This window comes from Fopius arisanus, unplaced genomic scaffold (assembly GCF_000806365.1).
Source record: "Fopius arisanus strain USDA-PBARC FA_bdor unplaced genomic scaffold, ASM80636v1 scaffold00001, whole genome shotgun sequence".
In the NCBI taxonomy this organism is placed as follows: domain Eukaryota; kingdom Metazoa; phylum Arthropoda; class Insecta; order Hymenoptera; family Braconidae; genus Fopius; species Fopius arisanus.
In genome coordinates this window covers 2,661,991-2,688,894 of record NW_011887740.1, presented here as the reverse complement: position 1 = coordinate 2,688,894, position 26,904 = coordinate 2,661,991, and the positions used below count along the sequence as shown (strand labels likewise).

The window sequence follows — 26,904 nt, the reverse complement described above, 5'->3', positions numbered from 1 at the left end:
TCCCATAGCGGAGAATTACCACTTAAGACTAATGGAGTTTTCAGGGTTAAAAAGCTCGAAATATAACATCACAGTTATTCAATCTTTATAAAATGTTTACATCATTAAATAGAATTAAATTAAATGTGAGGTAATCCACACTAAACTGTCTATTCAAATCCTCTTTGATAAATTAACTAAATCCAGATTCTAACAATTGGAATAAAAACATGAATGTTATCAATTAAAAACGAATTATTTCATGAATTTATCATTTTTTTTAAACATTAATTTCTCTTGTCATCAGGAATTAAATAAGAACACACGTTGTACTAAAATAAAAAATGAGGAAGCTCCCAATAATTACCATTTTCAGACGAATTATTGGAGTTAGTTGTTGTATGTCTCCTAGAAGTAGGTTGAATAGTCTCACTCTCATCACTGGCTGAACCCACCTCGCTCTCATTGCTGGAATCACCCCCACTAACTTGTTTATCCTCCTTCCTCCTGCGTTGTTCATCCACCGGTGTCTGTTGTCTCCTTCCAGCCCCCTTCTTTCGCTTTACCTACCACAGGGCACAGATTATTAAGTAGTCAGGAAGTTCATGCTCTTGTACGATCTAATTTCTAACGTCTAACAAATTTATAACTAATCAAACAGCACAATTAAAGCGTAGAGAGAGGAAGGCGTCACTCTCAGGACTGATTACATTTGGATAATGATGTAATCAGAGCACGCGTTCTTCAGACAAAGAATTGAGGTTAGAGTTTATCTCTGGACAATTGAGTGGAGAAAAGCACGGTATTTTTACCTGACCAGTCCACTCCATTAGCACAAACACTGGGAGCTCCCTCAATCATCAGAGTTATTGACTATTTATTACGAATTTTAGCTGCCAATTGTCGGGATTTACGAATGAATTAACAGGACTCTCATAACGACTTTTGTCTTGCCACCTGCATCCAACAGTGTACGTGAGTGCGCGCGTCAACGTAATGGCAGATATGTTACGGCGCCACGAGTAATTCATTTGATGGCGGAAAAAATTCAAATTCATCACATACGATAAATTGTTCTACACCATATCAGTCAACAATATTCAACAATGTTCCGTAGGACCCGAACATTTCAGTGGCTAAAGAAAATTCAGTGGCAAAATGATAAAATTGAATTTAATGTGTTCCTTCATTCGTGATTTATCTCGGAAACTGTCAACACACGGCGAACACGTTAAACAACTCTTTCTAACTGATTAATTGAATTTCCGATAAAAAAGATCTTTTGACGCTTTCTCTTGAAGTGAATAATTTTTTTATGCGCCTCGATTTTTCACTAAAGAATGAAATTGGGAAATATATTCAAAATGATTGGTGAATAAATTTGAAATATTTCTGTCGATATAAGAAAGGAATTCGATAAACGAAAGATTTTTGCAGGCCAGATATTATATTAGACACATTCACTGCTCAAATCTAATTGTCAAGCCTCATACAAGCTCTCATGCTTTAAATCAAACAGCTGCATTCTTATTTCCTCCAAAAGCTATTAAACATTAAAAAACGACAAGTCTCCTACAATCAGGAAAGGAAAGGACAAAACGGACACTAGAATTTGTTGATCTCTTCAAAGCCCATTCACACCTTCCCTCCTAGAATAAATACAACCGAATTCATTTTTCCTCAATACCATTCAATAATAAAATCTCTTTACTCTTGTTTCACCCCACCTGATGAATATAATTAGAAAAATATCTAGTGTCCGTTTGCCCCTAGCCCCCGTAAAAATCAGTCTGTGTAAATAGATACCTTGGGAGGTTTCCTCTTGGGCGGAGACTTCCTCTCAGGATCACTGCTGGACGAGTCCTCCTGCAGGCTCTTGCTGTCCCCCCCATGGCCATTGATCTCCTTATTGCCAGGTTTCCTCCCACTCTTCCCGGTAACCTTACTCTTATTTATACTATTAACTGCCATACTCCCGATATTGTGTATAGAATTAACGGCACTTGTCAGACTAGTAGTCGTACTCTCTCGTTCCTTGAGCGGTTGTGAGGGTGCTTGTGCGATATTGAGAGGTAACGTGACACAAGACCCACTGCCAACGACCCCCGTATTATCCTCAGTTGCGTCCTCCCCCGAATGCCTCTGCAGCCATGCCTTCTTCAGTTTGTGAACAGGATAATTAGTTCTGCTGGGCGGTCTTGGTGCAGGACTATTGGACTTCTCACTGTCAGTAGCTGGATTTCCCTTGGCAGGTGTCCCAGGTGCGGATGCAGCGCTGGGGGCTGGACTTGGATTCTGAGGTACAGGACTCTGGGCAGGTGCTGGACTCGGTGCAGCACTGGGAGTTGCACTGGGATTCAAAGAGCCGACACTTCCAGTGCTCGCAGGCCTGACAGATCCATCACCACTGGCTGTTCTCGGTGCTGGACTGATGGACACAACAGTTCTCTCCTGAGTGCTGGGTTGTGGCAGCAGGGCAGTATTGACGACAGTTGTGATGGAGGTGGCGGCTGAAGCAATCAAAGGACTTGGCTCACTGACCCTCGACAGGACTGGCGGACCCACACACTGGAGTGACAGTGGCTGTGGCTCCTCAAACCTCCTCTTCTTGCACTCAAGTGCCACAGGCCCTCCATCATTCGACATTGCCTTTCTCTTAGGTGATGACGATCTCTCGACCCCCAAATCCAGGGGCTGCGTCTGGAAATTCGTGTGCATCGTATTGATAGGCGCTGGATGCATTGGCTGAACAGTTGTCAGATGATGGGGATGAGTGACAGGTCGTGGAGCTGATGCTGCTGGTGGTGAACTGTGAAGTGGAGGTGGCAATTTGGATGATGGCAGAGATGCTGGAAAACGAGAATCGTAGAGCGGCCCTCTGCTGTGTGCGGGTGGTGGTAGATGCTGCGGTGGTGCCCCATGATGATGAGGCACTTGCTGGTAAGGCGAACTCCCTGCTTTGGAGGTGAGTGGAAGGGGTGTTGCTGTTACAACTGGCTCAGCACGACAGACTGGTGTACCCGTCATTATTCCAGAATTTGGTTTACCATATATATGAGGTGGTGCTGGACTGCTGACTTTTGGTTTTGAGCCTGGGGTTGTGGGATAGTGGGATGTGGGCGAGGCATTTGGTGGATGAGGATAGGAGTAGGCGGATTTTGGGGGTACGTAGGGGATACCAGGCTCTGGCCTGCTGAGGTAACGGGCTTCTGGGGGTGAGGGATGAGGGGCCTGGTGAGGATGGCCATGGGGAGACTGACGATTGTGAGGATGTGGACTGGGGGGTAACGAGGGGCCTGCTGGTTGTCTGTGATGACCTGGCAGACCTTTTGACTGCAGGCTGTCCAGGTGATGCAGGTGATGAGGACTCTGCGTTGGACTGCGGTACTCGTACGTCACTCCCTTGTGACCCTGGGGCACCTGAGGCTGGACATTCAGATAGGACATCATCTTTGGACTCGATGAGTGCGGTGGTCCCACCTTCTGGTGCTCTCTACCCTCGTTCTTCACTATCACTGAACTCTTGTGGTCTGGAAGGAGGGGTGGTGGATTTGGCAGTAATTCACGAGCGTGATGATCACGATCGTGAGACAAGGGCTTCCCCTGGATTGATTTGTGCTGGAGATCGTTTTTTGATTTTAATTCGTGGATATACGTGGGCTGGGTTTGGTACGCTGAGTAATTGAACAGACTGACGTTTGGCTCGGCTTTTGGAAGAGGTGGACCCACTACCTGGGGCTTGTCGTGATGAGTCGGCACTGGCAAGGTAGATTTTGAGGTACGAGAGTGGGCTGGCGGGGGTGGGTACTCGACTTTGCTTGGTACACTCGATGGTCTCAATACCTGGAGAACAAATTTGTCATCACAATTATTTTTACGATTTATTGGCTTTTTCAGAGTTATAGTTGAAGGGCTTCCTATTACAATACCACAACTCAAAATATTACCTCAAAATCATTATTTAACAAATAGAATAAATTTGGAGGTAATTCATAAGTTATTGCTCAACAATCTATCATTTGTAATCTTTACATCTGATGTTTAATTAAGAGAGAATATTAGCAGGATTTGATAACGTAATGATAGTTATGTACTGACCTGTTGAGCCGATGATGGTGCAGTGGCTGCATAATAAGCAGCTCGTTGCTGTGCAACAGCATGATCCCTAGCCTCGGCCTGTCTGTGTAGCCTCTCAGCAGCGGCCAAATGTTCACGCTCACGTTCCCTAGCTTGTGCATCACGTTCTCTCTCCCTGGCGTCTCTCTCCTCCCTATCACGTTGCTGTTGCTGCTGCTGGGCAACCGTCACCGAGTGACTCGTAGCACCACCCGGATGATGATGTCCACTGTGACCAGTCAGTCCACCGTGAGGGGGTCCAGCTGGATGAGATCTACTTCCTGGTGGTGGCAGTGGAATAAAACTGTTCCACGCCATTGAGGCAGACTGCATATTTCTCTGCGGAGCATAAGATACCTACTTCAATCAATACTGCAATCATTGACGTGTGTTATTAACTGGGAATAAGGAAATGAGTCCATTTATTTTTTTTTCTCTTGTTCTACTAATGAGGTGCGGGAAAATGGCTTGAAGTTTGTTTTTATTAAATCATTAAGATGCTGGGGAGCATCTGACGTAGAGAACCAGGAAGTGTTATCATGACTCGCTGGATGTCACGGAAACTAATGAATCACTCGGTTGGAGATTATTCATGCATTTTCAGGAAATGAAATTTTTGTATACTCAAGCAAATTCGAGATTTCTTTTGACCAGTGGGAGAGTATACAATTTTTTTCTTCTTACCGCAATCCCTGGGGCTGATATAGCATAGTTATTCCGAGAATGATTTTTCAATAATTCCATAGAAATTGTAATAGCCAATAAATACAAGTGGACTCAGAATAATGGTGAATGGAAAATATGAATTTTCCTCGATGGTTAAAAAAATAAATAACGAGCTACGTAATCTTGATTCATAATATCGCAAGCCTCGCAACTCATTTCCACGTCAGGAGCTAATGAATACTTCATGCTCAATTTCATCGTGAGACCTTGAGACAATAAACAGACACGATTGTTGAACGAAAGCGTAGAATTTACGTGGGTGAGAATAATAAATAAATAATTTCGAAACTTGTCAGTGTGCCAACAACGGTGAGTATGAAATTCAATGGTATCGTTATCGTAAGGACAAAGTTGAGGCACTAATGCTGATGCATATATGTTGTAATTCATGTACGTGCAACTGTGCCTCGGGGTATCCCACTTAGCAGCCCGTCAAGAGCGAGAATCTAATTATAGTATTCGCGTTGAGGAAGATTACTATGCTAATCGGCCCACGGGTTTGCACGGGCGAATGTCAACCCACATTGTGTTTGTTCGTGTCTTGCTCGTGTCATGAACGATCTTGACAAGTTGTCACTCACTTTTGAGTTCAATATTTCGATCAATTCATTTTCCGGCTTCATTATCTGAAATTAACTATTTTTATCACCACCGTATTATCCTGGATTCAATTATTCCGAGAATGCAGGTAATCGTGAGATTAAATTGTTCATTGATGACGAACTCGAGGAAATAAATTTTTTAATGCGTCTAAACTTGTTGTCTCTCTTGAATTTTTATTACTACTTCCATTTTTTAACGACCGTATGAAGTCATTTTTTTTTTCTTTATTTCCTACCATAAAACTTGTATGCAAATATTAATTCGGAAATCTTTTTGGGTTATTAAGTTGAATATGATTCAATGCAGAACACGTTTCGCTAATGAATTCATTGTGGATGATTTTCTTTTATAATCAATCAAGACTTTTGTCGCGAGTTATTAAGGATGTTTTACACCCTTTCCGCCAGAATGCACATTTTTTTAAATTTTCATCGCAAAAAAATTGAACATTCTTGCGCTTTGTCATTATTTAACGATTCACGAAGTCTCGACGTAATGCAAGCATTTTCCTCTGTCTTTATCTCATCACCGCGGAATTTCGGGAGCCATTAAATAATGACAAAACGCAAAGATAATGCCCCAGAAAAATAGAGATTAAATTCCAAGGTTACTGGTTCCTTGACAAAATGTCAATTCCACGGGAAATGAAAAAACTTTGAGAGTTCAACGACTTAGTATTGCCAGTCGAAGGCATCTCCAAGGTCGAATAAAATTTCTCTTCCCCCATAATAATGCGTATGTACCGCGAAATAACCCCAGTATCATGTGCCTTATCTTATCACCTAAGGAGGCACGTACGTGGATATTAATGTCAGCAGCAAACAGATAACCAACTGATAACTCCGGGACAATTGATAAATCGTGTTGAATCATTTCATTCGACGTCAACGATACCAGTGAAAAATCCAACATTGAGGAAAAATAGTTGAAGCAGAATGGAGTAGCACTCCGATAGTTACAAGATTGATAAAACGATTCTTCTCGTATCGTGTCTGATGATCAGTTGATAGTGATTATTGTCATCTGGCAATTCGAGGGAATTCTGCGCCGGAGGTGGAATGACAACGTGACTTATACCGGGGGAGAATGATAGGGAAAATACAAATGGAATACTCATTGAGAAAATAACGGGGTACGGACGATCACGTTCGCTGTGGAAAATTTATACTGCATAAATTTTCTGATTCCAACAATAAGCGTGCGATGAATGGCAATTTTTACGGTTTCATGATGCAGGGGAGAACAGCCGAGAAGATTGGAATTTCATTTCTTGGGGAGTGAGATCCAATCATGACGACAGAGTTTAATCTTTGAAGAATGGAGAATCTACTGTTGAGAATTTATTGACACATTTTACGGCGTATCTTCAAGATTTTTAAAGTCTTATTTCCCCCCCGTTCTCATAAGTCAATAGGATTGACTTATAAAAACGGGGAATTCCGGGAGTAAACTGGTTGAAGCTTGAAAATTTAATTCAATGATTCCATGGAAATTAACACGAGTGAGGAAAATTCCGTTTTATTATTATTTTTAGGGAAACGCAAGTCCCTCGAAAATTCCAGGGAATTGTGAGGAAATAGCTAATTTTCGATTAAATCCATGAAAATTACATAAAACCATGGAATTTCTATTTTCCTTTCTCCATCAACTCGAACGAAAAGTAATTCTCCAGAAAATAACTTGAAGCCCGTCTCTGGAATTTCAATTTCTTCGTAGCAACTCCGAGGGGATGAACGTGAAGTAGACAAAAGCTGGTGTCTATCGAGAACCACTGAGTCGGGGATTTGTTCAAGGAAACAATTTGTTCGCCAAAAGTTTAGACTTGCAAGAAGAGCAGAGACTCAAGAGCAAATGGTAGACGGGGACATGCCATTGGGAGTCTCCATTCGCCGGGTTAGTAGAAATAAATGTAGATTGTTACCCCCCGTCCAATTACTCGGGATCAAAGTTCCACCGGGTGCTATTGCTACAGAGAGATGTAAAAAAGTCAATCGAGGGGAGATTAAATTATAGAAACCACGACAATGAGATACGGGGGAATTCATTAGTCTCTGAAGGTCACATATTCGAGGAGAATTTGGAGCAGATGGTGGAATTTTTGAACTCTGAACGCTTTCATGAATTTAATATCAAATTCATAATGAGTTACTCTCGAGAGTTCCGTAACCATGCATATGCATGCATTGAGGATGAAGGAAGGAAGTTAACGAGATTAGGGTACCGGAGACTCTAACTTGAACTAATCTGACTAAAGTCTACCGTTACCCGACTCTACCTCCAGGGCTTTACCTGTAAGTTGTATATATACCCTATTACGTTGGCCTCTCGACAAGTTGACGTAATTATTTCACGTGTTGAATAACGAAAATAGTCTACTCTCTCATTCACCGGAAAGTTTCGACTTTTTTGTTCAAATGTTCTCCTATTGTTTTATTGTGAAATTTCAGACATGTTGTATTCATTTTTTTATTTTATTTTATATTTGTATCTTCATTACTCTTTGTTTCTAATTTAATACTACATGGGTGAAAAATTACACTTGGAGTTTTCAAGTAAAAAAACGTAAAATTTTGTGAGGATTTTTCATGGAAATTTAATTTTAAATCTAAAATTCTGAAATTGAATATAATTGAAAAATCAGATGATTTTGTGACTGAAATTTCAAGAAATTTTTAATAGTGCAGATTCCATTGATTATTTCAATGGGAATTGATTTCATAAGAAGATGTTACTGAATTAGTCTTTCCGGAGCAATAAACCTTGAGATCCATGATTAATATCTCCCTAACAGAATTAAATAGCCCTTTAACTGAAATAACGACTGAGCAGTCCATTAATTCTTTCATTCCCGTTAACAATGGTGCTTTCAAACCAGATCACCCAATTATTTCGACAACGTGAAAGAACGCCGAGAAAAAGATAATTTAAAAAGTGTGATAATTTAAAACCGTTGCTCATGGCAAATTCCTGGAGCGTCACCTGCTCCCCAGAATGAACGAGTTGAACCAAAAGATATCCCGAGAAACTCGAGTGAATCCCACGAGCCTGTCCATTGTTGGTCTTACCCATAGCGATGTACAAGGTAAAACCCAAGAGTTGAGTGCATAATTAATGCCGCGACTTGGCTTTGTACACGGTGTTGGGTTTGCATTGCAAATTATCAAGCGAACGAGACGTGACACGCGCGCCTCCATGACGACAATAAACAATGAAAAATTTTCTTATTTCCTGGACTCAACGTAGAGACTAGAAACGACTCACCAGTTATTTATTTGTTTCAAGGCGAAAGAGAACAAGATTGCCAGCATGCAAGTGAGAAATATGAACTGGCATTCCCAACGATAACGAATCCACTCGTTTCACCCTCGTGGGGTCACATTTGCCTCGATATACATCACAATCCCCTATCACCGGAAGAATCTCTCTGTACTTTGTTGGAAAATTACTCTTGAATTATTATTACACCTCGCTTAATCCTGGTAAATTAATCCTCAGTTAAGGACTTTTTTTCATGCTCCCTTTTAGCAGAAATTACCGGTTTTTTCAGCTTCCTGATGAATTGTTGATACCACATTTTTCTATTTTATTATTATTTCATATTCCATGAAGTTTCTTGCGCATACTATCATATTTTTTATTTCACTTTGTTTTCAAATAAATTTTATTTTATAAATAGTTTATGGAAGAAGCAATCAGAGTAGGATTGGAATGAAAAATATTCAAAGAACTTAAATATCTTCAAACTAATTTCTAATTCAAAATTAAAACCAGCTGTTCCTTTTTGAATTTCTAACGCATTAGAAAAAAAAGAGAAAGGGTCTCGCTGTAAACTAATACGAGGAAAATGCCCAAGGCTTGAATGACCATGTAATGAATGAATTTTTAATTTATTTATAAAACGCCCACTAGCCAAAATATTCTATTCGAAAATTTAATCAAAATGTAGAGAGAGTAATCCCATTTCATTAAATTATTCCGTAGAAATCAATAGAAATCATAAAAATTCAGATACCTAGGCCTTTCCCTTTAACTCCATGAAAAAATAAATAAATCAGAATCAGCTGTTTCTTTCTCAATTTCGCCTAGTCCATTTCGAAAAAAAGAGGAAATCCAAGTAAATAGTGAACTTTGTCTCTCTCACACCAAAACTTTAAAAATTCGAATAGAAGTGAGCGCTGTAATATCTGAACCTAAACTTTAAACTCGTCATACCAAAAATTAAAGACCAGCTGTTCCTTTTTTAACTTCTCCCAACGCATTAGAAAAAAAAAAAGAGAAAGGGACGCGGAGTAATTTATCCCATGGAAAATACCTAAGTGGGGATTGCGGGGGAAGAATGAAAAATTAACGATAAAAAAAAAGGTACACATATACCTGGATCCGAGCAAGGTCACGAGATTGTAGGGCCAACGAGAGGGAGTGAACGGTAAAACCCGGGTAAGTAGCAGGTACGTTCGTGAAAGACTGTGGATAATGTTCAAGGGCAGGTAGACTAGGATCGACGGGGGATCTTCGAGGCATCGAAATCCCCATACCGATACATGAAGAGATCCGAGAAGCGTGCAGAGAGGAAACACGCATCCCCTTCCGAAGTTTCTCCTGGATACCATCACGCATGCACATATTTATTTAAAAAAAAAAAGTGTGCGTGCAGTGGCTCTGCGTCCGACAGGTTTTGAGACCATTCAAAGTCGAAGGATGAGGGTAAAAAACACGTCCGGACAAAAGGCAGGTGCTGGAATGCACCGATTACTCTCTTCCCGTCGTAATAGTCGTGTTCGATTGTTAACCGAAGGCAAATTAAGTCGAAAAATGAAAGTCCGGGACTCTGGTGTTGACGTCATTACGAAAGTAACAGAGATAGAAACAAGTTTTTAGTTTCAGGGACTGGTTTCTGGCTTTTTGAGATCCGTTCTAAATTCAATAGGGGAATGAAGGAACTCGGGAATCAAAGATTGGAGATGATTCGATGTGTCGAAGGCGAGGAGATAATCAACCAGATTTTCATGAGAATGAAGATAACTCAAACATTTGTATTAATTAAAAATTTTTCTCTCATTCTTAAAGATTTTCATATTTGCAATTAAAAAGTCATTGCGATCCTAAAGAATAATTACGAATAAGTTTCATTCTGGAAGTTTTTAAAAAATCCACTGGCCTATCAACAAATAATCGAAAATTTCAAATTTATATTAATGTAGTTTTTAATGACGGAATAGCTCATTTTTACTGTAATGTAAGTCAAAATGGAAAATTGTCGAGGATTAGGGGCAAACGCCTGGGGGTAATTTTTATCTCTTTGGAGGAAGAATAAAACGTAATGAATCAGGGTAAACCTCACCTTTTGTTGGGCAAGCCTGAGGGACTCCTCGAAGTGTTTGTGGACAGCTTGCTCTGCAGCTCTCTGTTTCTCGAGTCTCTCACGCTCCATTTTAGCTTCTCTCTCCCGTTCGCGCTTCTCCAGTTCACGCACCTCGGCCTCTCGTCTCTCCCTGTTGGCATAGATAAAGAATAAGGGTCAGTCGGTTCTCCACATGCTCAAACTCCCATCAAAGTTTATTCAGCGGATAACGTGTCTCACAACTCCAGGAGTTGTTTAAATTCTCACGAGTTGTACAAGTTTAAAATCGATTTCAAATCTTTAAGTGGAGCATTGGTGAGGGTATGAAGCCTCTAGTGCCTCAAAATAGCCGAACATAAAATTCAATAACAGAAAGTTTCACGCAATAAATAAACACCGATCGATGAACTGAAAACATCATTTGTGTACAAAGTTTGGGGGGAGCTCTGAAACTCGTAGAAACTTCCAAGGATACGAAAACTGTCTGAGACTCGGCAACAGCCAAAGTTTCTCTAGTTTCAGGGTTTATCCCTCTACTGTCTGTTTTCTACTGAAGTTGGCCCCATTTTACCCTCATGAAAACTCGTTAACTCATCACGTTTTCATCATGTAGGAAGAATAAAGTTTTAATTTTCAGGGACTTGTCTCTAATTTTGATAAGTCCAGGATTCTAAACTTCCCTGTCTGAACTGCCCTAAAATCGAAAAATTTTCTCAGCAATTCCCAGTGACAATGCATGAATTTTCCAAAGATATCTCGAATTATCATGAATCGAAGAGAGATAGAAAAATTTTGTAGAGCACTTTTTTGCATTTTTTATTGCTCTACAAAAAAGTTATGAGAGAAATCTCGCTGTCCCTGTCAGATTCCCAGATATTCGGCGAATATGACTTCTTACCCTATACTTTTTCGATCCTTCTCTTCGGTATTGAATTTTTCTGGAAAATTTTTATCGAATAATTTCACGTATTTTCAGGGCATGCGTGACGTTCTCCCCCGTATGAGTTCCCAAGAAACTCACAGTTGTGGAATTAATAAAAGAGAAACGAGGAGATAAGCATTCATCAACACTTGCGCAAGTTATTTACACTGTTACGTGGCAAGTCCCCTCGGGCTCGTGTTAATCGCTGCACTCTGTTGCTCCAATGCGAGCTCAATCCTGCATTAACACATTGCACTGCAATTACAAATGCATATAGTCGCATTGAAAATACAAGAAAAAAAAAACGCGCGTGATATGTGGATGCGACGAGTGAGTTCCGATGATTTTTATCTGAACACCACCTCTAAGTGAGTGAGTGAAGGTAAATAACCTCATTGCCCTGGAAGTTATCATTTTTTCTGCATTTTTCTACAATTTTTTCCCATTCCCCAGAAAACTGCGGTATTTGCGAGTTCTCAATCAATTATTCAACACGACATTGACAGACAGATGAGCGAAAAGGCAAGCAAAATAAAAATATTTTGTTATTTATTTCTCCATTTATACCTGATTACGCTCTTTACGCATGTTTTCATAATTGTCACGAGTGTTGTTGCATAAATTTGAAAGAGTAAATAAATAAAATTGGATTACTTGAGAAGCGCATGTTGCGGTGAAAAAATAAATTCAAGTAAATACAAATAAATTGAAATAACAATTGAATTGGCAAATTGATTTCATCAAGTTTTTTACATCGTGGCAATTTATGTAAAGAGATGAACAATTATAATTCCATTCCATAATCTAGCTACCTGATATCGAAGTGAAAAAATTTGAAGATCATGCGAGTCCCTTTAATATCCATCCCTATCAAGTATTGAAAATGTTTGGCGAAAATTTATGTGTTGAAGAAAAATCTTAAAATAACCAAAGACAAGCAAATGGTCAAGTTCCAAAAGTGAGGAAGGCGAAAAAAGTTGAAGACCGAAGGTCACGCGAGTTCCTTTCGCTTTAATCGGCCAACGAAATCAACGGAGTCAAGTGTGGTATAAACTCGTCTCCTCATTTTATTTTTTGCGTTCCCTTCTCTCGGGTGGAATGAGACGGGAAACAAGACCGGTCGAGTGAGAACCAGTGAGACGATAGCATTTGAAAAATGACGGTCCATACCCCCCCTAACCGGACAAACGAGAAGTGAAAATAAACCGACGAGACACGAATTCACCAAAAAAGGTATTAACGCATCCTCGACTCATTTTGTATCCAAATTCACATATCTTCTTTGATTTCCTCACTCCAGCCTCTATTTGTTTACGGATTAAATTACCCCTCCACGATATCAATCAGTTCTCTCGTATTTACGTTGTGCATTTCTTAGATTTCTTACGTACGTTTTTCTCGGAATGTAAACAGAGAAGTATGACCGAGTATGTGTGTGGCCCGACTTATATCGACCTTGGAACTTAAATCCTACATTTAATCTGCAAACTACCGATCAATCTCATTCCATGTTTGTCCCATTCTGTTTTGTTTAGGTTTTCACTGGCGATGCAGACGTAAATAAAGTGTTGAACCTATTCCTACGCTTTCTGAACAGCTGCCTTACACTCGATGATTTCCAGTGACGCAACCGTTTTCATATCACAAATCTATTTTTCCGAAGAGTTTATGGATATTCACGATTTTCTGAGAATATGAGCATTAGAAATTTGGAGAAACTTTAAATTTCAGATTCCTACTGTTGTTTCATTGAAATTCAGGGATAAACCTACTTGAGTGTTTATTTATTGAGTTATAGAAAATCTGGTAGTTTATTTATAAGTTGATGTTGGAAACTTATGGAAATTGTGACTTTTTCGTATGCTTTTTACTTCAAGGATATTTGACAGGCTTTCAGTCAGAATTCACTTGAATAATGAGAAAACATGTCCGGGGCTCTTATAAATTCCCACAAAATTCATTCAAGTCCGTAAAAAACGCATGAGATACTTCTCCAGCTAGAAATTTCTAAGTCTTACCGGAAACTTCAGTGGAAAATTGTACACACGACATGCGGGCCCATTCAATATTTATTTCCCGACTCAATCACCGATGACGAATGTCGACCCGTAAATGCGGGTAGTTTAACGACGTGAAATAAGAAAATTCAAACGAATAAAGTCGCTGTTGTACAACACAACAAATTCATCCGGGAAGATGACAAAACGTTTTTCCCTCATTTGCTCTCATTAATTTTGATTATCCCCCGGAGAGTTTACGATGGGGAATTGACGTCTCGTAACTCCTTCATGTAAATCGCCCCCTTTTTCCGGAGAATGTCAGTACACAAGGGCACTTGCCATGGCAGTCACAAGAATCGAAGTCCAAAAGAATCGATTGAAAAAAAAAGGGAATTGAAAGGGGAGAGAAAAAATAGCGGGGAGAGATAGAATTGATAGATGAGGCAATGTCGATACCGAGGTCGTGGCTTCGACGTATTAGGGGGGCAGGGGGGATGGGGGGGTTCGATGGGGAGAAAGGAAATCGCGGACTAGAACGATTGCTCCACCTCTCCCCTGACCCCAAAGGGACGAGTAATCGTCCGTGAATCCTAGGGTGAAGGGGGGAAAAATAATCCCCCAAGCCAGACAAACATTTTTCACGTCCACGGAGACAGAAACGAAGCGATCATTGAATTCTCGAGGAGGGAGGGGAAATAAAAGGAGAGGTTGATGACCCCCTCCGACTGTTAACTCGTCTACTTTAAAAATAGAAGCGTCGAGGTCGCCTCTGAGGCTAAATTTCCACGGAAATGAGGGATAAAAGTATCGAATTTTGGGTTTTGTAAATTTTTTTGGATCTAACATTGAAACATCGGTGGTTATAATGGGAGTCTGGGAGATTGGAACAAAGACGGACATTCACTCGTTATCTTTTTTTTTATTTTCAGCGGTGTCTTATACTCGCTATTTCCGTAAACACGCACTTGGCGAAGCTCCAGTAGTGCAATTGTTGAGTTTGCATTGATCAGTGACTGACCCAAACGTGAGAATTGTTTTATCGAATCATTGTGGAATTTATTCTGACTCTTGCATGGGAGTTTTGTTGGATTTAAAAATAAACAACGCTAATTTTGCGCTGGGAATTTATCAGGCAGTTATCAAAATTTGTGGAAGATGAGTTAAAAAATTTATTCATTTCATCAGTGAAGAGTTGAATTAGTTTTGAATGACTCGAAGGGGCTGAAAAATGTTAATAAATGTTTGAAAATACGAACTGGAGAACAAATGTGGGCGCCACCATTTTGTATTCAGATCAGTTTCCAAGATGGCGACGCTCACATCTCAATAGTTTTTTTTTGCAATCTCCAGGCTTCTGAAATAAAAACTACTCTCAGTGTAAAATTGAGAAAATGACGTAAGTCAAGTCTGATCTATATATTAATTCGCTGTATTAAGATGGATAACAATTTGTATTCCACGTCGACGAGATGACGATCTCGGCCGAGTATCTCCGAAGCCGCCCCCGTCATCGGCAAGTTCTCGCCAAGTCGGACAAGTGCCAAAAAGAAAAACTAAATACTATCCTCCTTTGAACTCGGTACACGAAAATCCCATTACAACCTCGTAACTCTAAATTCCACCCGATCTCAGACTTGCGTGGGCAATAATCGTAATTTTTTAATAGATCTCCAAGCGTCTGGCGTTTCAATCCCCGAGGTCATTATTACATTCCACCTATTCAACCTTCTACACATGTCTCTCACGACCTACCGCACGATGAAGAAGGTAACAACTGCATTTTGAGATTATTTCGGGGATTTGGCTGACATGTTCGATAACCGCAATGGAAGCCCGATAGGAAACTACAAGCATCGATAGCACACATTGAAACTTGAAATCAATTTTTAATTACCATTCATACCACCCAAAAACCGATCGCCCACTCGAAATGCCATTTATCGCGGACTTCCCCATTGCCGATATAATGCGATAGATTTTGACTCAAATAACGTTCAATAATTTGCAAGTACAAGTAAAACTTGTATGGAATTTATTGGGCATCGTGAAATACAGGAAAAAATAACTGAACAGTTAACATCCAATAGAGGATCGCTTTCCGTTGATGTTCGTAATAAATCATCCGTCAAACAAAAAATCGTAAATGACGAATAAAAATATTTTTTATGCTGACGATGAATGTTCCTTGCCGCTCTCAATGTCTCAAGTAAGTGAACTCGATGGAATTATGTATTTGTTACATTTATTCCGCACCTTGCTTGCAGCAACGAGCCCATTATCCAACATTTTCCCCACGCGTCATCGCAGCTGCGGTATTTCCGAGTACAAAACGATAAAAATAGCCGTATCTCACACACACGAGTGTGAAAGTACGCAGATACATTGGTTTTATATTTCTCAGTGGTTTTTTTTTTAATTCGAAGTAGTTATGACCGAGTCGACGTTTGAAACGAGCGTTTTAATGGAGCCGTCAGCGCAAAATCTCTAGAGCGAGGCAACGTCTATTGACCTAGATCGCTCGCACTTCTCTTAATCGCTCATTTTCTCATTCTCCGGTTGTTTATTTAGCCTGACTCTTCATCAACGTCTTCTTCGTATTGCCAGGGCAAAACACGACGATTGAGTACCCACGACGGAAGATATTTGCGGTTGTGATTCACCCCAGCGGTTCGAGTGACCAAGTGTGAAATAAAAGAATAACACGATTGATAAAACAACCGGGCGGGGTAAAATGCCATGAGCTTGTGAAATTCTAGACGAGTGGATCGTGTTTGAGCCACTGGTCTTTGTCTCAGCGTTAACAGAATTTCATGTAAAAATACATTTTGAATAGTCAGGCGTTACGGATGTTTTCACATTTTCAGCAAATCTCATTTTTTGACGTTCCAGGAACTACTTCTTTGATGTAAAAAAAATTATTCCATTACTTAAAGATAAAAAATTACAGTTTTCTATCAATTTTCAGAGAATAATGGAATTCCTATTTAAAATTGTCATTGATTTTTTTACGAAAAGTCTCTCAAATTTTAGTCAAGCTTGAAAATGATGAAAACGTTCGCAATATGCAGAAATAGTAGAAGGAATTGTACAAATTTAGAACACTTTGTCAAAAGAGGAATCATTCGGAAAATTTCGTCTCAAATATGCGCACATTAGCGTATGCGTCAAGTGCATTTGATGCCCTTCGTTCTAAATAGTAGACGTGGGTTGTTGAATTGAAATTTTCATCAAGATAATGGAAATAACTTCATTCCCCAGTTGAAAAATTCGCGTGTGTCGCGTGCAACCTTGAGATCCGTTGACGCACGTTCGAGAGGTGAGTTGAAGCACTACTCGAGGCGTGACCTCTTTTGACCTTCAAAAAACTTATCGGATTTCCGGGAATATTTGGACGTTTTTTTACTCGCCCCCCGGTTGAATGTCTTCCGGGAATTACTGGGTGCAACTTTGTTTGCGAGTGACAGGTAGAGATACCCCAAGGGATAAAGGGTAGCCCCTGAAATATGTAGTCAAATCCCGGACTTTTGTTCGATTTGTTTCAACTACCTGAGAGCCCTTTTCGGGAATCCTCGAACAATAAGCGGATGAAAGGGTGCTCGAAATATCGAAGTAAATCCTTTGATTGAGGTATATTGTTAGATTTCGGGGTGAAGGTAATTTGGAAGCCATTTGAGAGTAACTCGAATCAATTTTCATGAATAACAATTGGGAATTTTTAAAAATTTTCTAAGTAAATTTACCGTCAATTCTAACTGGTCCTCTTGATAATTATTAATTCGGAATTAAAATGATAGAAATCCAGAAAAAATTTTGAATGTTCCGAGAAAATAATAAATGTTCCCTCTGACATTGAAAAAACTTGTCTTGAGTTGAAAATCGAGTTGATCAAATGAATGATCCACGCAGCTTGAGTCTGACCCGTTCGACCTTCACGAATACGCAGTAGATTATATGGGTAATCACCCATTACGAAACCCAATGTGGAGATACGATAAAAAAAAGTTCCCAAACCTGCACCACACTGATAAAACGATTCATTTATTGTCAATGAGGTTTGTTAATTGCTGCTAAATGGAAAATTTCAATATGATTAAAGGCCAATGCCTTAATAGCCAATGACTTGGTTAATGAAACGATAACGAACCACCAAAGTACCTATTAATTTTTTCGGAAATCAATATAAAATTCCATTCCATCCAGCCAAATTCCGTGATTTTCGAATTTACCAATGAATTGCACCGAAATAATTGTTTCGATATTCACTTTCAATTAAAGAATCCCTTAACAATGTAGTAAAATTCTCCGCGAAGATCGAACGACATTTTCGTTTTATTTTAATTTTTACGTATTTCCAAAGAAAAGAGCCAAAATATTTTCCCAATGCACTGCAAAAGCTCAAATCCCTGCAAAATACGGATTGGGATTTGTATTGACCTACTTGATGGTACAACTTACAAGGTAATGGTAGCAGTTGAATCAGGCATAAAGCCTTGTTGAGCGTTTGAATTGCCGTGATGATGCTGAAAGGCAGTCGCTTGTGAGGGCGACACGGCTGGCAATAAATTGTAAGGCTGATAAAGCAGCTGTGGCTGTGGCTGGCTACCACCGGTGGCCAATAATATTTGCGTCTGTCCGGTTTGCGTGTGATTATGCGGGTTAACCTGTCCAGTGGCAGTCTGCGGGCTCGCCGGAAGAACCGCCATAGTTGGGGCACCACCACCTCCTAGAACTGGTGGCATACTCCAGCCGTTGAACACCCCAAGCCACCACTCACCACCATCATTACCCTATGATAACTGATTTTAATCGCCGTAAACCGGCACCCACTGAACAAAAAAAACTTCTCCACTTCAATCAACTAGATCTTAATATTTGCAACAATCAATATAATTGATTAATTATCAATTCTCCCCAATTTCTTTATTATCCACTTCCTTCCGTCGCTCCGACGTCAAACCACTTATTTTCACCCACAATAAACAAGAACAATGGATATCCTCGATTTGCCGTGGCCAATGACCCAAAAGGCGTATTCCCTAGTGTCTCGCAACACCAAATGTTTCACTCTGTTTTCACAATTGAACTCTATTACCTCGATCGAGCACTATTCATCACTCAACCACTCTCCACACACGTTTAACCTGATCCATAAGCAGACGTTTTTATTCTCTCATAAGAGGGATATAACGGGCACCTCCCCCTCCACAGATGCCCCGAGTCACGGACAATGAAGAAGGCTTCCTCTCAATCGCTAAAAATCACCTTTCACTTGTGAATTTTTCCCTCTTTTTTTTCACAATAAAACCAATAAATATGAGGATTCACTGGGGCTCTGCGTGGGATGCACTCAAATTATTACCACTATCCGAGCCCGTAATTCCACAGCAAAACTAATTACCAGAGTAATTGAATAATGTTGTGGCTTATCGAGACGTTATCCTTGTCACTGGAAAAAGAAACGAGGCTAGTATCTAATACAAACGCCACGTATCTGAATTCACAGTAGCACGAGGGCACTCAAGACCTTGGGCAAAATCTGCGTGTCTTTTTTGTCGTACACTGAGAGAGACTCCATTCGGTAATTATCCCAAACCCATAAATCCGATATCAAAGTAACCCGTGCGTCCTGGTTCTTTTGTCCCACGGTGTTGTGAGACCGAAGTATTTCGATGGGGTTTATCGCGAAGGGGAGTATTGTTTAAATGGGTCGATGTGAACTTTTTTTTTGTTTAATGCACAAACGGGGTATCAACGCAGCACGTCGGGTAATCGAGCTGCGTCGAAGGCCGCTACTCTACTGCCGCAGCCAACCGAGCTCCAACAGTCCCACCCCCCACTACTCATCCCTCCCCAACGATCCCTCTCCCCCCACAGAATTCCCTTACCCCGCCATTACTCCCCCCACATCGTGCCTCCCCGTAGGAGTAAACCCGGCGTCTCTCCATCCTTCGTGACCAGACCAGGGCTCTTTTCTCTGTTGAGACCGTTTTCTCTTCTCTGCTCCTCTTCGCAGTTGAAATTTCTCCCCATTCCCTTCCCCTCCCCTTTCCCATCCCCTATTTCCCCTTCCGCCCCCTCACCCTTGGCTGCCTCAGCACCCTGACACATGGAGATGGTCATCGCGGCCAACTCAGCCACGACCTCAGGCTTTTTCCTTTGAAAATCGAACACAAGAGTGAGGATGAACTTATTCCGCTTCCATCCATAGATTCGTTGAGGAGATTTTTCCAAGTCAATTTTTTTTGCACATTTTCGACAAACGGCATTCCAGAAAATATTCCGGTTTTCATTTTTAGTCTGGTTATGTCAGCATTTTTCTTAATGTTATCTTTGAGCTTTCTGGGTAATTCACGAAAGATTCGGGTAAATGGAGGAAAAAAATCAGTCATAGGAATGTGATATACAAGCCGTTATGTGATAATGGATTTATTACAAATGAGACGAAGTATATGGATTGGAGGATATACTAGGATACTACGAAGTAAATAACATAACTTGATGTGTTTTAATATACTAGTATTTTTAATCCGATCCAGTGCAATTTGTTGAGTAATTAAAATACACCGATAAAAAAATATGGAAAATTGAAGCAGTTAATTGATTTTCATTTATTTAGTTGGATTCAATTCAACATTTTTTTTGACCATGCTATATTATTATTGGTGCAGGAAAATTATTGAATTTGATTGAATAACGAAAAAGGGCAAAACGTTTTAACACAATTTACGAGTTACGAAAAATTGTAATGATATTAAAACGAAAATTCTAGAGGTCTAGAGAATTTTATACCAATATAGAAAATCAGTGCTGACACTGGAATTTTTCCCTACCTAGCCCTTTACGCCTCTTTTCCTGTGCAAGCACTATTATTAGAATTTTCCTAAAGGATTTCCCTCGATGTTCCAGTGTCACGTTTTCTCTCTCTTTATTTTATTTTGATTCTAGAGTTCAAAGATTCCAGAATAAACAGCGGAAGATGACAGATCCGAGTGTTTACGCGCTTGTAAATTAAATTTTGCGCTCTGCCATAATTTCATCGCATTTCAATCGCCAGCATACAAATATTCAAATATGAGAGTAAATCCCCTGAATTGATAACTGTATTCCATAAAAAAAATCCTCTCAAAAAAAAAAATACAAATAAACATGTCAGTCGGCTGCCGAGTTATTGAGTACTGATGGAAAAACCGGAGTTGATTTTGATCTTGAGGAAATGAAGTCGATTAACTGCAGCAAAAACTCGAATGAAAACGGCATTCAAATACTTTGAGTTTATCCTGACAAGTTGTTTGTTGATTTCCCGTCGACTCCGCCCAATTGAAACGAACGCCCGGTCGTTAACTTATTAACTCATAAATTACGTAATGAGTGAAAATGGGGTGAAATGTTTTTTTCCGTTAGTGTGATGAGTTGGGGAAGTGGTGGACTCAGCAGGGGTCTCCAAAAATACACGTATTTCGTTGGTATTGGAGGTGGAAAAGAATACTCTATGGTTGGAGCGTTTGTATCACCCACGGTGACAGTTTAATCTCGGCGCAACGTGGGAGTTGCGTGGTTTAAACTTTGTATTCGCTCTATGTTAACGTTTCACATCCACAGACACGAGACCCTCGTTGCAGATTCCTGGCTTGTCCTGGGTGGAAGGGGGGAAATGAGGATAGGGGAGACTGTTATGTGTTTCAGTATCGATCCAACGAATTTTCCCTGCCAGAGTTACGATTCAATTAATCTAGTGAGTTGTTTTATTTCGCTTGAAAATTGGAGTTGCCATTTAATTAATCTGTCCTGTTAACTCTGTTTATTTTATGGTGGAAAATTGCTCGACTTTCAAAAAGAGCTCGCATTTTCGGAATTGGTGCGGATTTTTTTTTGTTGGGAACCCATTGGGAACATTTTCCAGAGAAAATCTGGGATAGGATAATATTTAAATGATTTTTGTACAGAAATATGGAGAAAAATTGCAGGGTAACTTGAGTTGCTTCAATATAAAAATAAAAATGAATTCTGCTATTTTAACAGCGGTGAAAAAAATATTCGGGATTATTCGTCTCTCTATTTTATCATATGTAATTGCATTCCGAAAACTAAATAAAATGAACTGTTAATTTATTCACTTCTCTGTAGTACATTTCCTCCCCTCCAAGCAATTATTCACTGCGAAAATTTCCACTCATTGACAGATGTTCCGAATTTCACGAACCACGCACCTCGAAATTTAAAAAATGATAAATTAAATTAATTCTGTTGAATATTTAGTTGAAAATGCAATTATATTAGCCGTTGCATGTTCGAATAACAAACTCAATTTCCCAGATTTTCCAAGAGAAATGATAAATTTAATTTTAAAAATATTCAACTGGAACTCATTTAATTGAAAATTCAGGTGTCTTAGCGACTGAAATTTCAATAAATTTAGACCAGTGCAGGAGGAAACAATTCCAAGGATGAAACTGATAAACGACCTTGTATATGGAGTAGTCAGTCATTGTGTCGAGGATTATTTTCCATCGTGACTAATATCCATTGGGGGTTAGTCACTCGCAGTGTATACTAAGTGCGCGATTATATTCGCATTCCAGGAATAGATATTCCTCTAGCCATTAAAATGCATACACGCGATTTCGTGTTTAAATGCATTACGAGAATGTAATAAAATCGAGAGCATACGGCAACAGGGCAAATGACTTGTCGTATAATTTAGTAATTTGAGGAGAATTTTGTGCATGAGCATGAGTAGATGTATTCTGTAGTGAATGTAAGGTCAAAATGAGACACCGCCCCGTCGTGTTGGACCGGAAGCATTATTTCAAGGGGGAGAGAGACGAGAGGTCTTTTCGGTTTGAGAATGAGAGAAAAGCCGTCGTGGTATGGGCTTTTGAAGCATTTTCGCGACAGCTGCAGTATCCAACTTCTCTCTTTTCTGATAGTTGCTGATGAGGACATGTGTGAGCCTCTCTGTGTTATTCCCTGGCCGACGAATACCCACAAGAAAAAGAGAGCATGCGTGTCTCGCGTGCTTCCAAGGACATTCATCACCTTTTTATTTTTTATTCTCTCGTTATCGGTCTCGCTGATTACTTTTCAGAGTGGGGGATTAATTAGCAGGTGATGAATTATTCATTCGGTGGCATGAATGAGGTTGGGTGCATTCGAGTTGACTATTCGGCAAGTGGGGCCTTTTCACACATTTTGAAGTTACATCGAGAAGAAAATCCATTTCAGCCATGGATTGATGGGCTTTACTGAAGATGATTATTTTTTTTAAAGCATTTTGACAAGTCTAGGTCTAAATATTGAAATTATGTTCAATAGTTTTATTATTAGACTCGGATTTCTTTTTCAGATTTTTCAAATTCGAGATTCTCTCAGGTTATGTAACTTGGAATAATTCCAAACGGTAATAACTGTTGTTGATGTTCATTCAAGGTCCTTTTTTTTAGTAATAATTATTATAATCTTATTGTTTAATATTACTTTTATGCACGAAACGGAATCTAGAGCGACTGGGAATAACGGATCTAGAGAAATATGTCTCGAAAAAGATTATTTTCTTGTGGTAAGAATGTCAAAAAAACATCAGAAACATATTCTTAGTAAAAACAAATTCTTCTCATAGCACAAAGCATTCGGTATAAATTTTGGGAGTTAATCGCTTCAAATAAAAATTACAAAAAATCATATTTCGTGAATCATGCACTGTTTTTCTGATTCGATGACCTGCACATCAATAGAATACTTGATTTTTCACTTCAATTATTCTGTCATAATTATTATTCTCCAGATATTCTCATAAAAACAATACCTTTCAATATTAATCGATTCAATCAAAGTGCGACTCATTTCTTTTTACGACTTCACTATTGAATCATGAACGATGAGTGATTTTTTTATCACCTTCAATTAATTCGCCTGCCATTCACCACTGTAACTGTAGTCTGCCAATTCGACTTTGTCCATTCACAAAAAAAAAAAAACCATAAAACTATTAAAACGACCGACGCTCTATTATTACCCTTTTTCCATATTTTCCAATAAATTTCAATAGCCCCTAAATGGGGCTTCAATTACTCCTGAAAGCGAGAAGACATCATTTAACGGGTGATAAATAAATACCCTAGGCGGTTATTTTACAAATGAGATGAAATGACGTAATTTCGTGTGTTGAATCATGCAAATTACTGGAAATGTGTTACAACTTTGATCACCGGGTGTAAAATAATTCGATCGATCAAGTTATATAGGAAAATGTCGGAATGTCTGAGTCAGTTTGTAATAAGCCGAGATTATTAACGAAAATTCAAATGCTGGAGACAGCGGAGGTAGGTTGGATCGTTCTTCATTTATCCTGGAGAGCTGTTCCAGGTCGTAAATTATGCTGAACCAAGCGGTGAGAAGTGACACGTATTACCAATGAATTTGCAGTGACTATGGGTTTATCAGTAACCCGGGGATTTTAACACGCACATTGAATTCACGTACATGCGACTCGTACTGAGCAGGCCACTCTGTCAATATTACATAATACATTTCTGAGCTCTTGATGTGTATCAGTGGTTCGTATGTAACACGAGTGAACTCAGCGTTTGGGGCTTGTAAATATTAATGAGCACGATTATCACGATCTTTCACAACGGTATTTCGACGAGTCTCAATATCATACCTGTTTCGGCTTTTCTCGGGTCGAGTATTTTTATTTACTTTTTTTTTTTCTCGGGTTTAAAGACTTGCTGAGTAATCGGACGGATGGTTTACGAGGAATGTTGACGCGTGGCTCTTGGGTTGTAAAACTTGGAGTTTAATTGTTCCTTCGGCTTGCGATATGCCAGCGACAACTGAGCACTTTTTTTCTCTCGGGTAGAATAGTGTGTGACTCAGCCACGGAAAAATAGATTTTGTTTTTTATCGCAATATTTATTGTAGTTTAAACTGATCATGGTTGTGTGCACAAGAGGTGAGAAGGTTTTGGGAATATTTTATGAGGGATATAAAATTACGATGATAAAAATAATCGCACCGCTTGGTGGCTCATTCACCTTTTATTTCCGGCATAAAAGTCAATCAGAATTCAATTAAATCCAGTCAATCAATGGTCGTTATTGATTCCCGAGGGGTGAATTGCAGGCGTGGAAATGGAAATCTTATGAAATCAATATTAAAAAACGGGTCGGGATGTGTGAAAAGTGCCGGCCTTGATCGAGTAATCCACGTGCAGCAGAATGTCCCCTGAAGGGAGAGGGTTGAATTGACTGGGGAAAAACCCATACCCTGAATAATACAGGGATGAATCAAGGGCTCGTGTTTACCTCGTATTTGCAACGCAGGGTAGTACCCAACGGCGCAGGGGAACTTATCGATTGCCATCCGGTCTCAACCCTCCCATGTAAATCCGATAGTTCCTGGAGCGAAACAACAAGGGACTGCCCAACCCACTCAAAAAACTCCCATTCACAAAGAATATTTACTTTATACTGAAAAATACTCTCTTGTCAATATTAAAAATCTTTTGATAAATACTTTTGCCTCCTCGCACTGAAAAAATATCTTTGAGCACGAGGTGCTCTTATTCCGGGAGAATTTTTTTCAGTCTTCACAAGACCAGGAATTGTGTCTCCCTCGTAAATTTATGCGGCCCGCTTTATATTTAGAATTTCCTTTTTTTATGACTCTTATTGCATAATACTGGGCGGAACGAGCGTGGCACTTTGAAATTTAAAAGGACTTATACACTTGAAACTGCACATTTCCCCTTAATTATTCTATGAGTATGATGAAAATGGGGACATTCAATTGGTAGTAATGAAAGAATGAATTCAATTTTCACGAGGACATTGTTATGAAAATTGTAATTTTTGCCGTACTGGTAAAATTTTCTGGAAATTTCAGCCGTAAAGTCATCTCAGTTCTCAGTTATATATATTTGGTTTCGATTTCGATTAAAGACGGTTACTAAATTTCGGATTCATCTTTAAAATTCAAGAAAACTGGGATTTTCACATCTAATGATTATTGATTCTTCAAAGAAAATTTAGAATTACTAGGATATTTTTAAGAAACCGATTGGGCAATAGAAAATTGTACAGAAATTTCATGTCACCCAGTCGTTGTTAAAGATATCTGCTTTTTTTCTTGAATTCTCAAGTGTAATTTTCCAACAGCGCGACATTATTCACCAGGCATGATGTTTAAATCAACATCAGAACATTTTCCCGTGTCAAGTTACTCTTCCTCCTCGGAAATATTTTTTCGTTCGAGTGCAGAGCCGAGGAAGAGCTAGAAGCGGTTGAACTTTCTTTCCAAAACTTTCCCAAGGATCCTGCGGGAAAGCTCATTTCATTCGTCAAGCTCGAATGTCGACACTCCACGGTATGCAGAGTTTGTTGTTATTTTTGCAGAGTAAAACCAACGGTATTCTCACGTGTCAGTAAATTCGCACATCACAACTGCCCCGAGTGCTTAAATACCACTGTTGGGGAGTGATTAAATGGAGTCGAGGGATTTTCATGACCTGCAGCATAAAATCCACATGCGAAACTCGCGGGGTGGCGGGGAGATGGTGGGTGACAGAGGGGGTTCAGGGGGAGGAGAGTTTGGCGTGGCCCAGCTACATAACCACAGCCAGTGGAACGACCGTCGTACGGGGTCACGTGGCAAATGGCAGCCATCTTGCAAATAACGATCCAAGCATCTGCCGACGCGGCTTCTTTCACGGGTGAAAACAAATCGTTGGATAAGGGTTCCACCAGTACAAGTCGAAACAAATTAATTGAATGAAGCACTAAAGTCTGTACACGCCGAACAAGTGGAGAGATTTTTTTTTTCATTTCCGTAGTGATTCCGCACCACTTGCTCTATAGTCAATTTTTCGAGGAACACATCTGAATCCAAAAACAACTGCAACATTTTATACATTTTTGACATTTGTAATAATTATTCGAGATTATTTGCAATAATTTGTCTTTCTCAAAAATTTCGAATTTTTCAATTTCCGCGAATACCTCTTCGATTATCATGTTCCCCTGGTACTTTTTGAAAAATTTCGGATTTTCGAATTTCAGTGAATACCTCCGCAATTATCATGTTCCCCTGATACTTTTTCATAAATTTCGAATTTTTCAATTTCAGCGAATACCTCCGCAATTATCATGTTCCCCTGATACTTTTTCAAAAAATTCGAATTTTTCAATTTCAGTCAATACCTCCTCGATTATCATGTTCCC

At 39.6% G+C, this 26,904-nt stretch overlaps 1 protein-coding gene across 1 annotated transcript in view; it reads right to left on the bottom strand.

Moving 5' to 3' along the window:
* The window catches only part of Kdm3 (Lysine demethylase 3), a 121,309-nt gene that overhangs the window by 6,577 nt on the left and 87,828 nt on the right, over positions 1-26,904 (bottom strand). The window contains exons 9-12 of the mRNA XM_011316496.1: positions 10,766-10,916; positions 4,078-4,452; positions 1,786-3,822; positions 347-545 (exon numbers count right to left, since the gene is read on the bottom strand). Of these exons, the coding sequence (XP_011314798.1) occupies positions 347-545; positions 1,786-3,822; positions 4,078-4,452; positions 10,766-10,916 (2,762 nt within the window). The remainder of the gene's footprint in view (positions 1-346; positions 546-1,785; positions 3,823-4,077; positions 4,453-10,765; positions 10,917-26,904) is intronic.